The 23,623-nt window shown below is 43.6% G+C and overlaps 3 protein-coding genes across 3 annotated transcripts; all 3 read left to right on the plus strand.

The window, feature by feature from the left end:
- Window positions 1–405: 405 nt before the first annotated feature.
- LOC121563737 (zinc finger protein 28 homolog) lies at window positions 406–7,168 on the plus strand. The gene is made up of 2 exons (XM_045206370.1): window positions 406–545; window positions 6,052–7,168. The coding sequence occupies exons 1-2, from the start codon at window positions 492–494 to the stop codon at window positions 6,943–6,945; spliced, it is 948 nt and encodes a 315-aa protein (XP_045062305.1). The 5' UTR covers window positions 406–491; the 3' UTR covers window positions 6,946–7,168.
- Window positions 7,169–7,702: 534 nt separating this feature from the next.
- On the plus strand, window positions 7,703–18,086 carry LOC121563422 (zinc finger protein with KRAB and SCAN domains 8-like). Its single transcript, XM_045206368.1, has 3 exons — window positions 7,703–7,880; window positions 16,234–16,364; window positions 16,443–18,086. The coding sequence occupies exons 1-3, from the start codon at window positions 7,808–7,810 to the stop codon at window positions 17,661–17,663; spliced, it is 1,425 nt and encodes a 474-aa protein (XP_045062303.1). The 5' UTR covers window positions 7,703–7,807; the 3' UTR covers window positions 17,664–18,086.
- A 1,287-nt stretch (window positions 18,087–19,373) lies between these two features.
- Window positions 19,374–22,955, plus strand: LOC121563739. Its single transcript, XM_045206307.1, has 3 exons — window positions 19,374–19,391; window positions 19,500–19,595; window positions 20,721–22,955. Exons 1-3 carry the CDS (start codon window positions 19,374–19,376, stop codon window positions 21,441–21,443), a joined length of 837 nt encoding a protein of 278 aa, XP_045062242.1. The 3' UTR covers window positions 21,444–22,955.
- Window positions 22,956–23,623: the final 668 nt, after the last annotated feature.

Genomic DNA, 23,623 nt, shown 5'->3' on the forward strand with positions numbered 1-23,623 from the left:
AACACAGACACTCCCTGGCCTTCGTCCTCCTCACGCTCTCATTATGTTAAACCAGACCTCAGACAATACCAGTGCCTCAACAGTAAATGGCAACACAAGCCCATTGACAAATGACAGTGGTAGTGACGCTATCAGTAGATCTGGTGGCAAAAATAAGCGCTTCCCGTGTTCATTCTGTGGGAAAGCCTTCCGTTTCCCCAAACAGATGGAGATCCACCAGAGAATGCACACAGGGGAGAAACCATTCGGCTGCCACCTGTGCGGGGCCAGTTTTTCACAATCATCCAACCTGAAGAGGCACCAGAGGGTCCACACAGGGGAGAAACCCTTCAGCTGTCCCCAGTGTGAGAAGAGGTTCTCACGCCAGCACGATTTGAAGATACACCTGAAGGTCCACACGTAAGAGAGGCCGCTCACCTGTACGCATTACAGGAAAAGGTTCTTAGAGTGGAGCTACCTCAGTATACACCAGCAGAAAATGCACATGGCCCATGAATAGTGTATACCCACTGGGTACACCACGTCATTTCAACATGGAGAATTGGGTAATATTTGGTAGATACGTCGGTCAATGAGATTCCAACCTATTTTTACCCACTCAAAAAGATAGCCAAAAGTTTGTTGAATTCCCAATGTGTTATCACTGCACTTTCAACCATTTAAAAGCACACTAACGTTAAAATGGGAATACATTGTCAGATATTTTGTTTATTTATACAATAACTTAATGTGTTATGACTGTGATTGATCTAATAGCACAACCAAATGAGCTGGATTTTCTGAGAATTTAAGATGTTGCACACTGCGTTCAGCCAAGGGTGTGCAATATCCTAAGGTGTCCGAAAATAGTGGTGGAACAGTTTGTTTTATTAAGACATTACACATATTTTCCCTGTTTCTTTCCCCTGTGGCTCACCATTTAAAGCTAGTTAAGGAGGGAAATGATGCCTTTGCAGCCTGAATGGAGGGATGCTTTATGTACGAGCCGGTCCACGGGGGAAACAAGTGTATTACCGGGAATGCACATAAATCCTAGACGATAGTGCAGATCTAGCGGCCACTATCGGCTGGCTGTCCTATAGTGGTGCAATTACATACTTGAGACACTGGCGATCTCATAAAACAACTATTTTAACTTGAAATTGGTGATGACTATTTAGATATTTATTTTAGCAACCTAGATGTTGTTTAAGTAATAAGGCATGAGAACCCCGGGATTATCGTGTGATAATTTATGCCCAAGGCGAAGCCAAGGGCTGGGGAAACAGCCCTTAGGAGAGAGTTATCACACAATAATTCCCAGGTTCTCATGCCTTATTTATTTTATAAAAAGTTTGCCAACATATATATATATTTTTTAAATAGAACTAAATCAAATCAAATAATGCACTTTAAATAGTTTGATTTAATCTTATTCTTTAACTTTTATTCTTGGTTGATGTGAATCCAACATATTTAATATTAACTTATAGATTCCATTTGAAAACAACCAAAGCTTGAAAACTCTAGGCCTATATGTATTGTCTATTTTTAGTTGAACCCAGGTTGAATTGAAACAATAGCTGTTGATGACTTTGCAAATGCTATATAGGCCTAAATAGTATCATTGATGAAGTATGGTCACATTTCATTTGCTCTGTTAAACCTACCCTTTAGAATGACTTCGATAGCAACAGTGAATCTATTAAGTGGACATTTCTCAGCAATCATTCTAACGATAGCACATTGGTAATAGTCAGTGACGAATATCAAAGTTAAGCAGGGCTTGTATATAGATCAACTCCACAGCAGGAGGTGCTGCACAGCATGTTGTTTTTTCTCTGATAGTGGATATTACGTTGAAGATGACGTTGTTTCAAAGGTCAAAATAAAAACAATTATACGTTTATGACTTTTTTCTAATCCAATGTATTTTCCATGTAGATTCCACGTCACAATATGTTGACAAATTACATTGAAACAACGTTGATTTAACAAGTTTGTGCCCAGTGGGTAGTGACGTGTAATATAGTACTAGTTTGTTTTTTTGTAGTTCATTCTGTTGGTATTGGATGTAGTAGGGAACTGGGTGAGGTGAACTGAGGAAAGAATGAGTATGATGAGGCAGAGTAGATGATATGGTGATGACATCTGTAAAAATGCTTCACTGATGAAAAGTGACACATTATCCCTTTAGGTTGATACTGGCGTTTTAGATCATCATAGTGCCTTAATTCATGTTTATGTGACATGAAGCTGTGTGTAATGTAATGTTGAACCTTTTCCAAAGTATTCTAAACTTCATTTTATCAAAGCGTAGGTACCAGATTTACAGAAAAGGTCAAGTGTTACCAAAGTTATTCTACTTGTCACATCAAATAAAATTGTATTTGCCACATGCGCCGAATACAACAGGTATAGACCTTTACAGTGAAACGCTTACTTACAAGCCCTTAACCAACAATACAGTTAAGAAAAATAAGTCTTAAGTAAAAAATAGATAAGTTAAAAAATATACAGTGGGGAAAAAAAGTATTTAGTCAGCCACCAATTGTGCAAGTTCTCCCACTTAAAAAGATGAGAGAGGCCTGTCATTTTCATCATAGGTACACGTCAACTATGACAGACAAAATTAGAAAAAAAATTCCAGAAAATCACATTGTAGGATTTTTAATGAATTTATTGGCATATGATGGTGGAAAATAAGTATTTGGTCAATAACAAAAGTTTCACAATACTTTGTTATATACCCTTTGTTGGCAATGACACAGGTCAAACGTTTTCTGTAAGTCTTCACAAGGTTTTCACACACTGTTGCTGGTATTTTGGCCCATTCCTCCATGCAGATCTCCTCTAGAGCAGTGATGTTTTGGGGCTGTCGCTGGGCAACACAGACTTTCAACTCCCTCCAAAGATTTTCTATGGGGTTGAGATCTGGAGACTGGCTAGCCTCCAGGACCTTGAAATGCTTCTTACGAAGCCACTCCTTCGTTGCCAGGCGGTGTGTTTGGGATCATTGTCATGCTGAAAGACCCAGCCACGTTTCTCTTCAATGCCCTTGCTGATGGAAGGAGGGTTTCACTCAAAATCTCACGATACATGGCCCCATTCATTCTTTCCTTTACACGGATCAGTCGTCCTGGTCCCTTTGCAGAAAAACAGACCCAAAGCATGATGTTTCCAACCCCATGCTTCACAGTAGGTATGGTGTTCTTTGGATGCAACTCAGCATTCTTTGTCCTCCAAACATGACGAGTTGAGTTTTTACCAAAAAGTTATATTTTGGTTTCATCTGACCATATGACATTCTCCCAATCCTCTTCTGGATCATCCAAATGCACTTCAGACGGGCCTGGACATGTACTGGCTTAAGCAGGGGGACACGTCTCGCACTACAGGATTTGAGTCCCTGGCGCGTAGTGTGTTACTGATGGTTGGCTTTGTTACTTTGGTCCCAGCTCTCAGCAGGTCATTCACTAGGTCCCCCCGTGTGGTTCTGGGATTTTTGCTCACCGTTCTTGTGATCATTTTGACCCCACGGGGTGAGATCTTGCATGGAGCCCCAGATCGAGGGAGATTATCAGTGGTCTTGTATGTCTTCCATTTCCTAATAATTGCTCCCACAGTTGATTTCTTCAAACCAAGCTGCTTACCTGTTGCAGATTCAGTCTTCCCCAGCCTGGTGCAGGTCTACAATTTTGTTTTTGGTGTCCTTTGAAAGCTCTTTGGTCTTGGCCATTGTGAAGTTTGGAGTGTGACTGTTTGAGGTTGTGGACAGGTGTCTTTTATACTGATAACAAGTTCAAACAGGTGCCATTAATACAGGTAACGAGTGGAGGACAGAGGAGCCTCTTAAAGAAGAAGTTACAGGTCTGTGAGAGCCAGAAATCTTGCTTGTTTGTAGGTGACCAAATACTTATTTTCCACCATAATTTGCAAATAAATTCATTAAAAATCCTACAATGGGATTTTCTGGATTTTTTTTTCTCAATTTGTCTGTCATAGTTGACGTGTACCTATGATGAAAATTACAGGCCTCTCTCATCTTTTTAAGTGGGAGAACTTGCACAATTGGTGGCTGACTAAATACTTTTTTGCCCCACTGTATATATATGAAAGAGCAGCAGTAAAATAAAATAACAGTAGGGAGGCTATATACAGGGGGTACCAGTACAGAGTCAATGTGCGGGGGCACAGGTTAGTCGAGGTGATATGTACATGTGGGTAGAGTTAAAGTGACTGCATAGATAATAAACAGAGAGTAGCAGCAGCTTATCGTTTTGTGCAATAAAAATGATTTAATGCCATTTTGTTTAGATTAAATACTAAATTGACTCTGCTGACTAACTTGGTTATTTTGTATCATTGCAGAGACTGTTTGTCCTTTTTATATATACAGTGGGGGAAAAAAGTATTTAGTCAGCCACCAATTGTGCAAGTTCTCCCACTTAAAAAGATGAGGCCTGTAATTTTCATCATAGGTACACGTCAACTATGACAGAAAATTGAGAGAAAAAAATTCCAGAAAATCACATTGTAGGATTTTTAATGAATTTATTTGCAAATTATGGTGGAAAATAAGTATTTGGTCACCTACAAACAAGCAAGATTTCTGGCTCTCACAGACCTGTAACTTCTTCTTTAAGAGGCTCCTCTGTCCTCCACTCGTTACCTGTATTAATGGCACCTGTTTGAACTTGTTATCAGTATAAAAGACACCTGTCCACAACCTCAAACAGTCACACTCCAAACTCCACTATGGCCAAGACCAAAGAGCTGTCAAAGGACACCAGAAACAAAATGGTAGACCTGCACCAGGCTGGGAAGACTGAATCTGCAATAGGTAAGCAGCTTGGTTTGAAGAAATGAACTGTGGGAGCAATTATTAGGAAATGGAAGACATACAAGACCACTGATAATCTCCCTCGATCTGGGGCTCCACGCAAGATCTCACCCCGTGGGGTCAAAATGATCACAAGAACAGTGAGCAAAATCCCAGAACCACACGGGGGGACCTAGTGAATGACCTGCAGAGAGCTGGGACCAAAGTAACAAAGCCTACCATCAGTAACACACTACGCCGCCAGGGACTCAAATCCTGCAGTGCCAGACGTGTCCCCCTGCTTAAGCCAGTACATGTCCAGGCCCGTCTGAAGTTTGCTAGAGTGCATTTGGATGATCCAGAAGAGGATTGGGAGAATGTCAGATGAAACCAAAATAGAACTTTTTGGTAAAAATTCAACTCGTCGTGTTTGGAGGACTAAGAATGCTGAGTTGTATCCAAAGAACACCATACCTACTGTGAAGCATGGGGGTGGAAACATCATGCTTTGGGGCTGTTTTTCTGCAAAGGGACCAGGACGACTGATCCGTGTAAAGGAAAGAATGAATGGGGCCATGTATCGTGAGATTTTGAGTGAAAACCTCCTTCCATCAGCAAGGGCATTGAAGATGAAATGTGGCTGGGTCTTTCAGCATGACAAGATCCCAAACACACCGCCTGGCAACGAAGGAGTGGCTTCGTAAAGAAGCATTTCAAGGTCCTGGAGTGGCCTAGCCAGTCTCCAGATCTCAACCCCATAGAAAATCTTTGGAGGGAGTTGAAAGTCCGTGTTGCCCAGCGACAGCCCCAAAACATCACTGCTCTAGAGGAGATCTGCATGGAAGAATGGGCCAAAATACCAGCAACAGTGTGTGAAAACCTTGTGAAGACTTACAGAAAACGTTTGACCTGTGTCATTGCCAACAAAGGGTATATAACAAAGTATTGAGAAACTTTTGTCAATTTTCTGTCATAGTTGACGTGTACCTATGATGAAAATTACAGGCTTCTCTCATCTTTTTAAGTGGGAGAACTTGCACAATTGGTGGCTGACTAAATACTTTTTTTCCCCACTGTATATATATAATAAACTCCAAAAGCTCCATATTGTTAGGTTCTTGAATCACAGTGTTAGAATTAGGCTTGACTGTGGTTAACATTTTATAATATCATGTCATGTTTCTGTGTGAACAGCAAAGAGTTTCCTATATAAACCTTTATATGCTCTTCTGAACAATCTTTGTTTGCAGTCTGCAGTCCATGAAGACCTGCTGATATCCGGTGTCACTGGCGGGAGAGATTGGACCTATGAAGCAGCTGGTCACAAACCCTGGCCCCGGCACAGGACCATGGATCAGGAGCCGTCACTCTTCCACAACCACTACACAGAACACAACCAGTGGACTGGTGGACTGAACAACCTCCGTCCTGGTGGTCATCAGAGAGACAGAGGCTCCAGTCAGGGATCAAGTCTGCAGCCCAGACCCTTCTCTTCACAGTCTCAGTGCAAGGATGAAGCAGGGCCTGGGGCTGATAGCGATAGACCCTCCTGTTCCTATGATACAAACACCACAGTATCCATGATGAACAGAGCAGGTCACACTGGGCTTCAGCCTTCACAGAGAGTGGTGGGAGACCCCCTTGGTGGTAATCTATCAGCAAGTCTGTCTTCTCCTTCAGGGTCTCATCTAATGCCTAGTGACTGGGTTCATAGAAGACCTGGGTCTAGCCTTTCTCAGTTATCTCATGGTTACCCCACCAATACAGACAGGGTCATGATGGGCGTTCACCACGAGAGGTACCTAGCCTATAACACAGCACACAATCCCAACAACACCCAAACAATAGCTAGAGGTCAAGGAGGGAGCTCAAAGACTAACCACCTGAGGGTGGTGGCTCCTGCTTCTACCTCCTCTGGTGTCATTGCGTCACAATGTGGGAAGTTGAGCATTAGGACTGACGCCGACAAGCCATACGCCTGCCCCACGTGTGGGAAGTGCTTCGCTCATGCGAACTATGTGAAGACACATCAAACCGTTCACACCAAGGACAAGCCCTTCAAGTGCAAACTATGTTACAAGAGCTTCTCCTTCCTGACTAGCCTTATCAGACATAGGAGTGTCCACAATGGGGAGAAATCGTAGCAGTGTGGCTTGAGATGTACGCAGGGGATTTCTGGGAACTATTCTTTAGCTAAAATATTATAGTTATCATGTCTAGTGTTTTGGGGTAAGTGGGTAATTAACCACATACCCCTCATTAACCCTTTTGTTAACTTGTCATTTGAAACAGGTTTGTGTAAATACCTGTTTTTAGAGAGACTGTAAACCTAGGCTAGTTCAATCACAACTGAATAGTTACCTTACTTAGTAGACTGAATAAAGTCATTGTTTTCTACTTTGTTCTTGCTAACAGTGTTCTTTCTAAACAAGTCTGGTCTGAGCTCGAAAGATAGTGATCATGAACAGGAGATTTGATGTGTAATGTAATAAGCAGTACCGTATATCAAAGAACAGCGCGCATAACTTTTTCAATTAACCACACCCTGTGCACTATGACAACAACCCATGAGTTCCTTTCACTTCAGTGTAAACGGAAGTGAACAGTGACCAAGAACAATTTCCACGAAAGCGGTTTTGTTGTTATTTAGACGTTTATTAACACCCTGGAACTTAAAATATGACTAATTTAACTGCACAGCATTACGTACTTACCTCAAGTAGTGTTTAATTCGCGTAGGAGACAGGACTTGGTTGATAGCTAGCAAGCGTTACCTAGAACATCTAACTGCTAACAATGGCTAACTGTATGGTTTTTCACACTCAAATAGCCTCCATCATGGAGGTGCTAGCGAATGCAGCCGTGGCAGACATCTGTAAACTCGTAGACGACGACTATGCAGTGTTTCGTTTGGAAATAACTAAAAGCCAGAAAGAAAACAAGGCATTGCGGAGGAAACTACAGCTACTGGAACTGAAGGTGGCACGGGAGCGCGCAGAGAGGACAATGCAAGACCGCGTCCTCGTCAGTCGTCCCAGTAGTGTCAAGATCCTCGACCGATACAGAGGAATGGCAGGAGGTACATTTTGCAGGCGCGAGCAGTGTTCATGTTAGATTTAGTCTAGTCATTTTGGCAAACATATCATTCAGTCTTATAAAATATAATTAAGTCACATTTTTGTCGTTTGAATAATGATTTAGTCTAGTTATTGTCAAAATTACGAAAACAGTGGGCCATTTTAGTCAACTAAATGCCCTTTCATTTTTAGTCACATCACATTTGTATTGCTTCATTAACCTATAGTAAACATATAGTAAACATAAATCACTGACTTCCATGTGCACATACATACCCCTGTCCTACCAAATATTTTTCTGCATAACATCCTATTCCCTTCCCAACAGCAGAAATATGACAAACATATACAGAGTGTACAAAACATTAGGAACACCTTCCAAATGTTTGCCCTCAGAACAGCCTCAATTCGTTGGGGCATGGACTCAAGGTGTCAGGCGTTCCACTGGGATGCTGGCCATGTTGACTCCAATGCTTCCCACAGTTGTGTCAAGTTGGCTGGATGTCCTTTGGGTGGTGGACCATTCTTGATACACACGGGAAACTGTTGAGCATTGCCTTATTTCTTTTATAACATATTGGGTGACTGTCATTCATATTCCTTTCATTCAGCTCAATGTAACATCGATAGGTTTAGGTTACTACATGAGACTCACATTTTCTCTATACCCATCATGAGGTTGCTACAACCTTGCCTATGAATGAAAGTTTACAACGTAGGTGCACAGGTCGAGAGAAATTTGAGTAAACAAGGTGACAGTGACACATTCAATACCGCCTTGCACACTCTTAATAAAAATAATAATAATATGCCATTTAGCAGACGCTTTTATCCAAAGCGACTTACAGTCATGTGCGCATACATCTAGCTGATCTAGGGTGTAATCATTAATCCAACAGTTGCAAACGAGAGCATCTATTGTACAAATTCAGGTATGTTTATCCCCGTTTCGTTCCGTTTGCTTCCGTTTAAGAAATGTTTTTCAACAGAATTGGCAGAATGAATACACCCCTGATCACACGCAAACTCAGTTCACTTTCATAGCAGCCAGATACAAACAGCATGATCACTTTTCTCGGTAATTCCTTCTCACATCTACGCACTTCGCTTGCAGGCTTTAGTGCACAACACATCAGCTGTCTGTGACCCAGGCTGTGTGACCAGGCGACAAAACCTTTCCAAGCCAAACCTTCATATCATAACCGCTAACCGCTACAAACAGCCTACATTGTTGTCAACATAGCTATTAGAATTAACATGTTAGTAAACCCGCTACAATCATGCAGTACAGTTAGCAAGCAGTTACACTGGCTGGCCCCGGTGGCAATAAATTAATAAAACTAAACGCCTACCTTGACTTGGAAAATTTCCAGTGTTGGATAGCCATAGCCAGCTAGCTAACATGGCATTCCTCTCTGTTTGAGCTGGGTGTTTGAGTAGGCTAAACTAGCTAGCTGCATTCGCTAGCTAAGTGAAAGTGGGGGAAAAAATATGAAATATAGCTCGCTCTCTCCCTCTCTCTCTTTCTTGCTTCTCCTTCATTTTTGAAGAAATTAATTTGTTCAAAACTGTTCAACTATTGTCTTTCTCTGTCTTTGAGTCAACTACTCAACACATTTTATACACTGCAGTGCTAGCTAGCTGTAGCTTATGCTTTCAGTACTAGATTCATTCTCTGATCCTTTGATTGGGTGGACATGTCAGTTCATGCTGCAAGAGCTCTGATAGGTTGGAGGACGTCCTCCGGAAGTTGTCATAATTACTGTGTAAGTCTATGGAAGGGGGTGAGAACCATGAGCTTCTTAGGTTTTGTATTGAAGTCAATGTACCCAGAGGAGGACGGAAACTACAGTTATGTTGAGGCTACTGTAGACCTTCATTGCAAAACAGTGTGTTTTAATCAATTATTTGGTGAGATGTGAATATATTTATTATAGTTTTATCTTAAAAGGATAACTTTTTTCATGTTTAACATTTTTCTTTTTAATGAAATTTACTGAGGATGATGGTCCTCCCCTTCCTCCTGAGGAGCCTCCACTGATCAGATGAAAACATGACTGGTTGTGTTTATACCACAATAAAATGTAATACATTAAAAAAGTTAAATAGCAAATCTTTACGACTAGGCCCACAGAGATCCTATTGAATTAATAGGGATTCTATATTTAATTATATGATTAAGCGCGTGCACACACAGGAGGTCCTGTACCGGGAAGAAATTAAATTTACTTTCACCCCTGAATATATAAAAATTATCTGGCCATGTAAATGTTAATTCAGGCTACATAGATATTGCACATTACATACAAAACAAACAGACACACACAAGCGCAGAGAGAGAGTAGTACAATCACAAGATTGCGCCGCAAAGTATTGGTGGCAAAGTAGTATGGGTTGCACGTCAATCACTCGGTCACATCATTGCCATTGTTATCAACGTTCCACAGAAGCCGCAGCCACATTGATGTCCAAAAGTAGAATGGGGGCTAATGACTGTTTCGTCCAGTGATGTAGTAGAGTCACTAAACCATGAGTCCCCTGTGCTCGAGTCACAAGTCAAGTCACGAGTCCCTATGGCTGAAGTCCGAGTCCCAGTGCCCGAGTCCTGGTCCAATTGCTCAAGTCTGAGTCACTGGGTCCACATTAACTCAAAAATAAAGCTATTTACCCAGTCAGATATAGTGTTGTGGCAAGAGGAATTTAGTAAATACGTTTTTTGCTTTTCCTTTCTGGCACAGGCCAGTCTGAGTTAAGGGGGGAGGTGTGTGTCTCTTTGTTAACAACTGCTGGTGCGCAATCTCTAATGTTAAGGAAGTCTTGAGGTTTTGCTCGCCTGAGTTCGAATACCTCATGATAAGCTGCGGACCATACTATTTACCAAGAGAGTTTATCTATATTTTTCTTCGCTGTCTATTTACCACCACAAACCGATGCTGGCACTAATACCGCACTCAACGAGCTGTATAGGGCCGTAAGCAAACAACAAAATGCACTTCAAGTGGTGCACTCCTAGTGGCTGGTGATTTTAATGCATGGAAACTGAAATCCGTCTTACCTCATTTTTACCAGCATGTCACCTGTGCAACTAGAGGTAACACTCTAGATCACCTTTACTCCACACACAGAGACGCATACAAAGATCTCCCTTGCCCTTCATATGGCAAATCTGACCATAACTCTATCCTCCTGATTCCTGATTACAAGAAAAAAACTCAAACAGGAAGTACAAGTGACACGCTCAATACGAAAGTGGTCAGGTGAAGCAGATGCTAAGCTACAGGACTGTTTCGCTAGCACAGACTGGAATATTTTTTTCCCGGGATTCATCCGATAACATTGAAGAGTTTACCACAGCAGTCACTGGCTTCATTAATAAGTGCATCAACAACGTCGTCCCCACAGTGACCGTACGTACATATCCCAACCAGAAACCATGGAATACAGGTAACATCCGCACTGAGCTAAAGGCAAGAGCTGCCGCTTTCAAGGAGCGGGACACTAATCCGGACGCTACGACCTCTGACGAGCCGTCAAAACGTCAATACAGGACTAAGATCGAATCCTACTGACGCTCGTCGGATGTGGCAGGTCTTGCAAATTATCATGATTACAACGGGAAATCCAGCAGTGAGCTGCCCAGTGACGCGAACCTACCAGACAAGCTTAATTCCTTCTATGCTCGCTTCGAGGCAAGCGACACTGAACCACCTACCTCTCTGACCTTCTCCAAGTCTATGCCCGCTCCCTTGCAAACTTAACATGTGTAAATATTTGTATGAACATAAGATTCAACAACTGAGACATAAACTGAACAAGTTCCACAGACATGTGACTAACAGAAATTGAATAATGTGTCCCTGAACAAAGGGGGGGGTTCAAAATCAAAAGTAACAGTCAGTATCTGGTGTGGCCACCAGCTGCATTAAGTACTGCAGTGCATCTCCTCCTCATGGACTGCACCAGATTTGCCAGTTCTTGCTGTGAGATGTTACCCCACTCTTCCACCAAGGCACCTGCAAGTTCCCAGACATTTCTGGGGGGAATGGCCCTAGCCCTCACCTTCCGATCCTACAGGTCCCAGACGTGCTCAATGGGATTGAGATCCGGGCTCTTCGCTGGCCATGGCAGAACACTGACATTCGTGTCTTGCAGGAAATCACACACAGAACGAGCAGTATGGCTGGTGGCATTGTCATGCTGGAGTGTCATGTCAGGATGAGCCTGCAGGAAGGGTACCACATGAGAGAGGAGGATGTCTTCCCTGTAACGCACAGCGTTGAGATTGCCTGCAATGACAACAAGCTCAGTCCGATGATGCTGTGACACACCGCCACAGATCATGACGGACCCTCCACCTCCAAATCGATCCTGCTCCAGAGTACAGGCCTCGTTGTAACGCTCATTCCTTCGACGATAAACGCAAATCCGACCATCACCCCTGGTGAGACAAATCCGTGACTCAGTGAAGAGCACTTTTTGCCAGTCCTGTCTGGTCCAGCGACTGTGGGTGTGTGCCCATAGGCGACGTTGTTGCCGGTGATGTCTGGTGAGGACCTGCCTTACAACAGGCCTACAAGCCCTCAGTCCAGCTTCTCTCAGCCTATTGCGGACAGTCTGAGCACTGATGGAGGGATTGTGCGTTCCTGGTGTAACTCGGGCAGTTGTTGTTGCCATCCTGTACCTGTCCCACATGTGTGATGTTCGGATGTACCGATCCTGTGCAGGTGTTTTGTTACACGTGGTCTGCCACTGCGAGGATGATCAGCTGTCCATCCTGTCTCCCTGTAGCGCTGTCTTAGGCATCTCATAGTACGGACATTGCAATTTATTGCCTTGGCCACATCTGCAGTCCTCATGCCTCCTTGCAGCATGCTAAGGCACGTTCACGCAGATGAGCAGGGACCCTGGGCATCTTTCTTTTGGTGTTTTTCAGAGTCAGTAGAAAGGCCTCTTTAGTGTCCTAAGTGTTCAAAACTGTGACCTTAATTGCCTACCGTCTGTAAGCTGTTAGTGACTTAACGACCGTTCCACAGGTGCATGTTCATTAATTGTTTCATTGAACAAGCATGGGAAGCAGTGTTTAAATCCATTACAATGAAGATCTGTGAAGTTATTTGGATTTTTAAGAATTATCTTTGAAAGACAGGGTCCTGAAAAAGGGACGTTTCTTTTTTTGCTGAGTTTATGATTGACTCTCTCCTACCCCCCTCCTTCTGTGCATTCTCAGTATACCTATGCATCCCTACGTGTCCCCCCAACCCACACCCTTACCCTAAACTGGGTCTGTATCCTATTCCCAACCCCTCCCTCCTCTTTTTATCTGTCCTATTTCGTCTGGTCCTTTTATTAACATTTTACTTTGATTGATTTTATGTACTGCACTAGCTTTTATGTAGGCCTACTTTTAATTTACATTTTTTTACATTTTAGTCATTTAGCAGATGCTCTTATCCAGAGCGACTTACAGTTAGTGAGTGCATACATTTTTATACTAAGTAAGATGTCCTTGAGGACCCTGAAAGGCTTCCGCCAAATAAAATGTATTATTATTTATGCATGAGCGCACCAGCTGTTCCGGATGATTGTGTGATCTCGCTCTTCGTAGCTGATGTGAGTAAGACCTTTAAACCTGTTAACATTCACAAGGCCGTGGGGCCAGACGGCTCACCAGGACGCCTACTCAGAGCATGCGCCGACCATCTGGCAAGTGTCTTCACTGACATTTTCAACCTCTCCCTGACCCAGTCTGTAATACTTACATGTTTCAAGCAGACTACCATAGTCCCTGTGCGCAAGAATGCCAAGGTAACCTGTCTCTAATGACTATCACCCCGAACCACTCACATCTGTAGCCATGAAATGCTTTGAAAGGCTGGTCATGGCTCACATCAACACCATCATCCCAGACACCCTGGACCCACTCCAATTCTCATACCACCCCAACAGATCCAAAGATGATGCAATCTCTATTTTACTCCACACTGCCCTCTCCCACCTGGACAAGAGGAACACCTACGTGAGAATACTGTTCATTGACTATACCTCTGCGTTCAACACCATAGTGTCCTCCAAGCTCATCACTAAGCTCAGGACCCTGGGACTGATTACCTCCCTTTGCAACTGGACCTGAACTGGATCCTGAGGGTAGACAACAACACATCCGCCACGCTGACCCTCAACACGGGGACCCCTCAGGGGTGCGTGCTTAGTCCCCTCCTGTACTCCCTGTTCACCCACGACTGCGTGACCAAGCACGACTCAACGCCATCATTAAGTTTGCTGACGACACAACAGTGGTATGCCTGATCACCGACAACGATGAGACAGCCTATAGGGAGGTCAGAGACCTGGCAGTGTGGTGCCAGGACAACAACCTCTCCCTCAACATGAGCAAGACAAAGGAGATGATCGTGGACTACAGGAAAAGGAGGGCCGAACATGCCCCCATTCACATCGACGGGGCTGTAGTGGAGCGGGTCGAGAGTTTCAAGTTCCTTGGTGTCCACATCACCAACAAACTATCATTGTCCAAACACACCAAGACAGTCGTGAACAGGGCACGACAACACCTTTTCCCCCTCAGGAGACTGAAAATATTTGGCATGGGTCCTCAAAACGGGACCTGGAAACCTCTCCCTCAACGTCAGCAAGACAAAGGACCTGATCGTGGACTACAGGAAATGGAGGGCAGAGAACGCCCCCATCCACATTGAGAGGGCTGTAGTGGAGCGGATCGAGAGCTTCAAGTTACTCGGTGTCCACATCACCAACACAGTCGTGAAGAAGGCACGACAACGCCTCTTCCCCTCGGGAGGCTGAAAAGATTTGGCATGGGCCCTCAGATCCTCAAAGTTTTACAGCTGCACTATTGAGAGCATCTTGACTGTAACTGCTTGGCATCTGACCCGAAGAGGAAGAGAGAGGCCCAACTCGGAGGAAAATCTGTCTCCCTCCAGCAGGTGGCGTTTTATCATTGTTTCGCCCACCAAGCAAGGAGTTTTTGTAGGGAGGTCAATGAGAGAGTGTCGAATTTGGTCAACAAAAAAATGTTATGGCTTACTTGGTACGTGAAATGTATTTGATCAAATACAAGTTTTGTAATGCTTACGTTATGAGTGTACTGATGTAAGTAGGACACGTGACATCCCAGCAACACTTTATATCGGAGTCGTCTCGAGATGGCTATGCATATTCATTACATGAGGCTAGTAGCATAGCATCTCTCTCCATTGAATAGTGGCGGTTTACGTCAACAACCCTCATCGAATATTCAAAAATGGATTACAATAATGAGACGTATCCACCAATCCAAAGAAAGGATAGGCGGGAGCTAGACAGCCCTCCGTGCCGCTTTGTTGACAATGACTCCCATTGTTAGGGCGGAGAGACGTGTATCTTGTCAGTATATACATAATCTTTGTCTCTTCCGTGATCCAGAAACCGATAAGTGGTCGAGGAGCGTGTCATTCACTGACGTATAATAAGAACTGCCGACTGCATCTAAAATGTCAGACCGTAGTTTAAGGTAATCAACTCATGTTCGCATACGCCGATTCATGGACCGTCTATCCAGGTTGCATCCGGTTTATACAGACTAACATCACATGCGCACTAGCACTCAATGCGAACAGGTAGCAGCGCGAGCAGCGACGACGTGATCACGTCATCCAAAAACATGGCAGACATTGGCTGAATATAAAATGTTAATATCTTTGGCTGTGAGTGATTATTATAATTTTTTCAAATATAATTCAATGGATGTTTTGTGCACAAAGATGAGGACTAAAGTGTCTTATTAGGAGTTTTCAAATCTGACTTCTCTATGTGGCTGCCTATGGAAATTGCCTTGATCTGCCACATTTCAAAAGGAGGCGGGAGAGGACGGAGGAGAGATGACTTGAGAAATCGAATTGAGAAAAGGCCTTCGTCTCCGTCCAGTAGCGGAATGAGATTGCGTGAAGATGACGTACGGCGTAATAAAATACGTCACGATGTGAATGCAGCATTACAGCTCGCCCCGTTCCCCTCTGCACATGTGTTCAGATGTGTTACCCAGAATTGGGTCTTGGTCAGTTTTTGGATAGTAAGAAATAATTCCCTGGATTACTTAGCTATCTTGCGCAAAGACCAAATATCATATTCTAAACAGATTGATTTACTGCATTTTCTGTTATTTACTCAATGAAAACAATGTGATGCATGGAACATAATACATCGATTTAAAAAATAGTATATCAAGAAGTTGAGAAGTGTTACCTTACATCCTTGCCAATTCTAGACAGTGTCAATAAATATACAGCTGAGCATTGACAGTAGCTAACCTCACCATCTCTTTTCCCCCAATCACTCTCTCAGGTGAAGGACATCTCACTGGAGGCCACAGCAGCTTTGTGAAGACAGCAGGACACAATACATGGAGAGATGACCAACCAATCACTGTTGATGAGGGGAGTGGAACCTCAACCCAGCACGTTATCGTGATAGAGGTTAGAGAGCATTCCCTACGACGTTGTTATCCAATTCAACTCATGTACCGGTAATAAACTCCTCACTTCATGTGTCAGTCTGAAGATGCAGAGGCTGCAGGTCCTGGAGGATCGTCTCTGGTCAAGCAGGAGAGGTCTGAAGGAGAGGAGGACCCACGGCACAGCAGAGACATCCAGACTGGAGCAGCGGATGGAGCGCCCCCTGTAGCCACGGAGGACCCCACCACCGCCCCAGCACAGCCCAGGACCCGACACAGCATCACGGAGGTCAGTGGAACGCCGAACTCCGCCCTCAAGTCAGAGACCAACACCAAGGCATTGACTGAAACACACAGGCTCTTACACACAGGATCTGACCACAGATCAGACCCAGAGAGACTGGGGCTGGGGCCACTCCGCTGTCCTCCTGCTCCCGGCTCAGAGTATTTACCGGTATTTCACCAGAGCCAGAGGACGGTTCATTTCCGTGGAGATGGTGATGGTGATGCGTTAGACACTGGTGTTGATGATCCTTCTTGTTCTTACACTACAGAGATGGACCCTGGCAACATGCCCTTGGGTTTAGAGACACAGACTGATCTGTCTAGAGGGGACTGGAACCGGTACAGTAGTAGTGTATACTCTGAAGGGTGCCTAGATGAGAAAGGGGAGGTTATAGTGATAGATGAGGTGACTGTGAAAGTGGAGGGTGATGCTCCTCCCACATGGAATGCAGATAGTCACCTAGGAGAAGGACACTCACAAGGCAGAGATTTCTTAGATTACAGGGAAAGCTTAGAGACAAATCCAAATAACGCGACCCACTCCCCTTTACACGCGCTCAGGGATAGCGACCTAGTGTCCACATCGATGGAGCCTTCTGATTCACACAGCCTTTTCGATCAGGTATTGAACTCAAACGACAGCGTTAGAGCCCAGGCTCAGGGAAGAGGAGCCACATCAGACAATAGTAAAGAGAAACGGTTCCTCTGCATGTTCTGTAACAAAGGATTCAGCTGCCTCCAGAAGGTGGAGATTCACCAGAGGTTCCACACAGGGGTGAAACCCTTCAGCTGTACCCAGTGTCACATGCGCTTCGCCCAGGCTGGTGACCTGAAGAGGCACCAGAGGGTCCACACAGGGGAGAAACCCTACAGCTGCCCCCAGTGTGAGAAGAGGTTCTCCCGCCAGGACAAGCTGAAGATGCATCTGAAGATCCACACGGGAGAGAGGCCATTCGCCTGTACGCACTGCGGGAAGAGGTTCTCAGAGAGGAGCTACCTCAGGATACACCAGCAGAAAACCCATTCCACTCTATAACATATAAAGTAACCATTCCAATCCATAGCTTCTGAGGTTTAGATCAAACCCTGCATTAAAGAGAAAGAATAATTACATTGTTGTCAGCAGAAAAGATCCACAGATGACTTTGGAATAACGAGAGTAACAGATTTCAGTGTAGAATATTCCTGGGTAGAATATTGCATCCAGACATTGTGTGATATATAAGCCATATATAAGCCCAAAAAGTATGTTACATATTGTGTTTGTACTGTGTAGGCTATATGATGTTCACAAATGCCTATTTCATTACTTCCATTAAATTACTTAATTCTATCCCCAAGACACTTTTAATGAGAAAATTAATTAAGTTTATCAAGTTCATGCAGATTTTTAGTTGAGACATGTGTATGTGTGGTTTTCATATGGTGTATTTAACACTTGTTTATGTTTAATAAACACAATGGGACTTTTCATTCTAAGACTTTCATTGAAACTGTCTTTAGTATACATCACATCTGATCTCACCCTATTCTACATACACCCAACAGCACTTTATAACCATTATACTCTTACTAAATATACCTACACATACCCACACACTAACAAACACCTACTGTACACGTCACAATAGTTTAGTCAGGTTTGTCTGATGATGACTTTTGACTTATCATAGCTGACTTATTTTTACCCACATCATATTTATGTCCACCAACAATGAAATAATTCTGTAACTACAGTATAGGACTCAAATGTAGTTGGGATGGTTAAACACTCCATGTTGAAAGTGTGTTTATTATCTGTGTGTGTACGTACCTGAGGGAGTGTATGTCTGTGTAATCTGTATCACCTGTCTCTTCCAGGAGGAGGAGGGTCCAGAGGTGCTGCTGGTGAAGGAGGAGGGTCTGGGGAACCCTGAGGGGACCATGGTCATGGAGGACAACCAGACTACACCTCCTCCTGAACCCACAGAGGAACCAGCTGAGCAGCACAGGACCACACACAGTCTCACTGAGGTGAGCCCAATATAAACTACTGTCTGAATGGTATTAGGTCAGGGCCCGGATCCACAAAGCCTCTCAGAGTAGGAGTGCTGATCTAGGATCAGTTTAGCCTTTTAGATCATAATGAATAAGATTATATGGAAAGATCCTAGATCAGCACTCCTACTCTGAGAGGCTTTGTGGAAACAGGCCCAGGTCTTGAGAGAGGACAATGCCGCCCCTATTGTACAGGGACAACCTGTTCTAGCCATAGTATTCCAGCAAAACAAAGGGCATTTCTGCTTTTGTGGATCTGTAAGTGTGGGACCATTATCAAACCATTTAAAGAGTGTAGAATAGTCAAATCAATGTACACATTTGCATAGTATCAAATGAACTAACATGTTTGCATAGTATTCACAGCAATCCCTCATTGCCCAATCACAAGATGCTCCATAGCAGGGTGCTTATATCAGATTTCTTCATTCCAACATCCTCTCACTCTGTATCTCTTACAGTCAGTAGACATGGTGGACGGGAAGCCTGATCTGTTGATAGTCAAAGAGGAAACTATAGAAGATGGACCAGAGATCATTGGTCTGCTGAGTGGACTAAAGATGGGGGAGCAAGGTAAGGAAGAAATACATAAAGCCTACATACAGTAATAGATCTGGAATGGGAATAGTGATACACCTGGCTATTTTTTTCTTAATTCATAAAATGAAATCAATACAACTTATGTTTACATATAAAAACACACATTATAATGTATGAACTTCACCAGGTACTTGACTCAAAAATCTCCATATGTAGAATGTTCTCTGCCATGTTTGTAAAGTCTATTTCTAACCTCTTCCTGCAGGTGGTTGGCTGGAGGCTAACAGGAGACTAGGAGGCCATCTTGGATTCCCAGACCCAGACCGGTGAAGCCAAGGGCCCGGGGGACGGCATCACTGAGCAGGCCAGGACCAGAGGCGACATAGTGGAGGTCAGTGGATGGGACAGTGTCCACAACACTCTTAATCACAACCAGAAACAGACAGTTGACTACAAAACAACAACCAAACTTAGTCTCCATGACAACAGACTGGCTGAGACCAGGGTGAGGTGTAGATTTGGTCTATGTGGAGGTGTCCGTATGTGGCGAGAGAGAACAGACATAGACTCGGCTAGCGATGCTCCGTCCTGCTCCTATAGTTGTGATTCAGAGAGACTGATGGCACCTCAGGTTAACCCCCTAACAGGTGCTGCCTTCAGCCTGCCTTCTATAGGATCTATCAACTGGAACATGGACCCTGCGACAACACAGACACTACCTGGCCTTCGTCCTCCTCACACTCTCCTAATGTAAAACCAGACCTCAGACAATGCCAGTGCCTCAACACTAAATGGCTACACAAGCCCATTGACAAATGACAGTAGTAGTAAATACATGATCTAAGATTGATATTTGGTATTCATCAGTCATGAAAGTATGCCTTATTTACTTTGAAGAACTGCTAAGATTGTGATTTTGTCAGACAGCATAGGCAGCTCTATAGAGATGGAGCTACCTCAGGATACACCAGCAGAAAATGCACAAATCCCATGTATAGACTATAGTGACGTAATGTAGTACTAGTTAGTTTGTAGTTAATTCTGTTGGTTTTGGATGTAGTAGGGAACTGGATGAGGTGAACTGAGGAAAGAATGAGTATGATGAAGCAGAGTAGATTATATGGTGATGGTTGGTGGGATGGTGTCTGTAAAAATGCTTTACTGATGAAAAGTGACAACCTTGTCCTGTTGTTTGATGCTGGTGTTTTATAATGAGGAAATGATAGTGCCTTAATTCATGTTTACTTGACATGAAGTTAAGATAAAGAAAGATAAAGATAAGAACATTAAGATGTTTGTAATGTTGAACCTTTTCCAAAGTATTCTAAAATGTATGTTATCAAAGCGAGGGTATTTTTTATAATATATCCAATGGCTCCATATTGGTAGGTACTTGAATCACAGTTATAGAGATGGCCTTGACTGTGGTTAACATTTTATAATGTCATGTTTCTGTGTACAACAAAGACTTTCTTATATAAACCTTTATGCTTTTCTGTTCAATTTGTGTTTACAGTCTGCAGTCCATGAGGACCTACTGATATCCGGTGTTGCTGGAGGGAGAGACTGGACCTCTGAATCGGATGGTCGCTTCCTTCCCAAGTCGGAACCAGGACCGAACCACGAGGGACAGAGACTCCACCACCACACAGAACACAAACAGTGGACAGGTGGACTGAACAACCTCAGTCCTGGTGGTCATAAGAGGGACAGAGGTTCCAGTCAGGGATCCAGTCTGCAGCCCAGACCCTTCTCTTCACAGTCTCAGTGCAGGGATGAAGCAGGGCCTGGGGCTGATAGAGATAGACCCTCCTGTTCCTATGATACAAACACCACAGTATCCATGATGAACAGAGCAGGTCACCCTGGGCTTCAGCCTTCACAGAGAGTGGTGGGAGACCCCCCTGGTGGTAGTCTATCAGGATCTCGTCTAATGCCTGGTAAATGGGTTCATAGAAGGCCTGGGTCTAGCCTTCCTCAGCTGCCTCGGGGTTACACCACCAATACAGACAGGGTCAGGATGGGCGTTCACCACAAGAGGTACCTAGCCTATAACACAGCACACAATCCCAACAACACCCAAACAATGGCTAGAGGTCAAGAAGGGAGCTCAAATCCTGCTTCTACCTCCTCTGGTGTCATTGGGTCACAACGTAAGAGGCCGAGCATTAGGACGGACGCCGACAAGCCGTACGCCTGCCCCACGTGTGGGAAGCGCTTTGCAGGTCATTTACGGTAATTTTTCCACCAAACTTGTAGTGAAAGAACGTGGGGTGGCAATCTGCAGACGTATCACAGAGACCAACTGCCTGTATACACAGGAGAGCTGATGGCAGTACTGTTGGCCTTGCAGTGGGTGGAGGAAATTAAGCCATACGGGGTTGTTGTGTGTTCTGACTCGTGTGCAGTATTGATGAGTGAAGTCCTTTAGATCACGGAGGAGACAAGACATGCTATATGAGGTACTCCAAATTCATTCCCGGTGAGGCAGATTGGTTTACAAAATAAGTTTAGCTTGTGTCCCAGCCCATGTGGGGGTGGAAGGGAATGAGGAAGTAGATGTGCTAGCTAAACTGGCCGTTAGGAGAGAGGAGGTGGAGGTGCCCATGAGCAAGGCAGCGGCTAAGGGAATGATATGGACAGTGGTGGTGCAGAGATGGCAGGAGCAGTGGAACTGCTTAGAGACACTAAGGGGAGGCATCTATTCCAAGTAGGCTACAGAGTAAAGTTGGTGAGGGGAGGACAGCAGGAAGAGACAGAAGAGGAGGCCATCTTTACAAGGCTAAGGGTGGGACACAATTTTGACTTGTAGAAATGTGTATTGTAACAATGATGCATGAGGCGGATGCGGTGCGACTCGAGTTTCGCCATCAGGTGGAAGACGGTGTCCCCTCTCTGGTCAGTGAAAAGGAGAGAGCAGGGACCGTAAGAGGCAGACCCTCTGCTGCTTTCTCCTTCCCTCCGCTCAGACTAATGCTGTGTTCAAAACAACTGGGAACTCGGAAAATCTCAGACTTCAGTGCGTCCAAGACAACTGGGAAACTCAGTCATCTTTCTAAAGCTCCAACCTGAAGATCACGGACATCAAGGAATTGACCTAGTTTTTCCCTAGGACCATCAGTCCAGTAAAATAAAAAAAGCTAATTATTTACAAATTATTTCAATTTATGCTCAGCAAGTGCTACACGAACTGATCTGTTTTGTTATCAAAGCTCAAGTTTTGAAATATGATATTGTCTGATAAGAACAATATTGGCAGGCCAGGCATATAGCAATATGCTGTGATAATGTATTAAGCCTATTGCACAACCTCATTCCTACAGAACAGTTTTTAATAGGTTAAGGTTGCATTTTTTAAGTCATGTTTGAAAAATATTCTGAGCGGTAGATCTCGGCTTGCTTTTTGACTGAGAAAGTGATCTTGACTCAGAAAAGGTTAGTGACCACTGGTCTATAAGTCCTGTGATGACTGAGGTTAAATATTAAACATGAACTAAAGTGCACATGTACTTGATATTCCAGACTGACTGGCCTCTACAAACTGGGTCAAAGTGTACGACCTGTTTACTTCTGTTTAGGAGGGTATTTAACCACATACCCTCATTAACCCTTTGTTAACTTGTCATTTGAAACATGCTTGGAAATACCTGTTTTTAGAGAGAGAGTAATCCTTGGCGTGATAAAGGACAGTTTAATATTTACCTTACTGAGGTGATGTAGATGGAATAAAGTCATATTGTATTATATTCTATTCTATTATACTCTGTTCTTGCTAACACAGGATATTTGATGTAATAAGCAGTACTGTATTTCAAAGAACAGCGTGTTCCGCCAATACACCAAAAAAGAAGAAGCACGCATACTCTTTTCATGGTTTTGACAAGGTGGTATACACCTACGACCGGAAGTGACTTTTTCGTAGCAGGTTAGGGGTTTGTCTAGAAGGGATACAGCTTTTGTCAAAATTGACTTTTCGTAGCAGATTTAGGAGAACTTGTTAGGAAAAGGTTTAGGGTTAACAAAAATGCAAAATAATCTACTTTTGACATCCAATTTGACAAAAGCTGTATCCCGTCTAGACATAACCCAGGTTAGGAGAATTTACGCAGCATGTTAGGAAAACTAACGTAGCAGGTTAGGAGAAATAGGTTAAGGTTAGGAAAAGGGTTGGGGTTAGCTAAAATGCTCTCTTAGCCACCGCTGTGAAGCAGGCAAGAATAACTAAGTACTTACAGGTCACAGATTTGTAGAATCCTTCAAAATAAGAGTCCTGACCTGTGTACTTTATAAATTAATAATTATGGCGAAAATGTGTAAAATTATCAATATATTTTATACTTGTTATAATACAAAAAATAATGTAAATTATTTCTATAAGATATGATAAATAACTAAAATTGTGTGTGTACTCCTATAATT

The sequence above is a fragment of the Coregonus clupeaformis genome, chromosome 22 (genome assembly GCF_020615455.1).
Source record: "Coregonus clupeaformis isolate EN_2021a chromosome 22, ASM2061545v1, whole genome shotgun sequence".
In the NCBI taxonomy this organism is placed as follows: domain Eukaryota; kingdom Metazoa; phylum Chordata; class Actinopteri; order Salmoniformes; family Salmonidae; genus Coregonus; species Coregonus clupeaformis.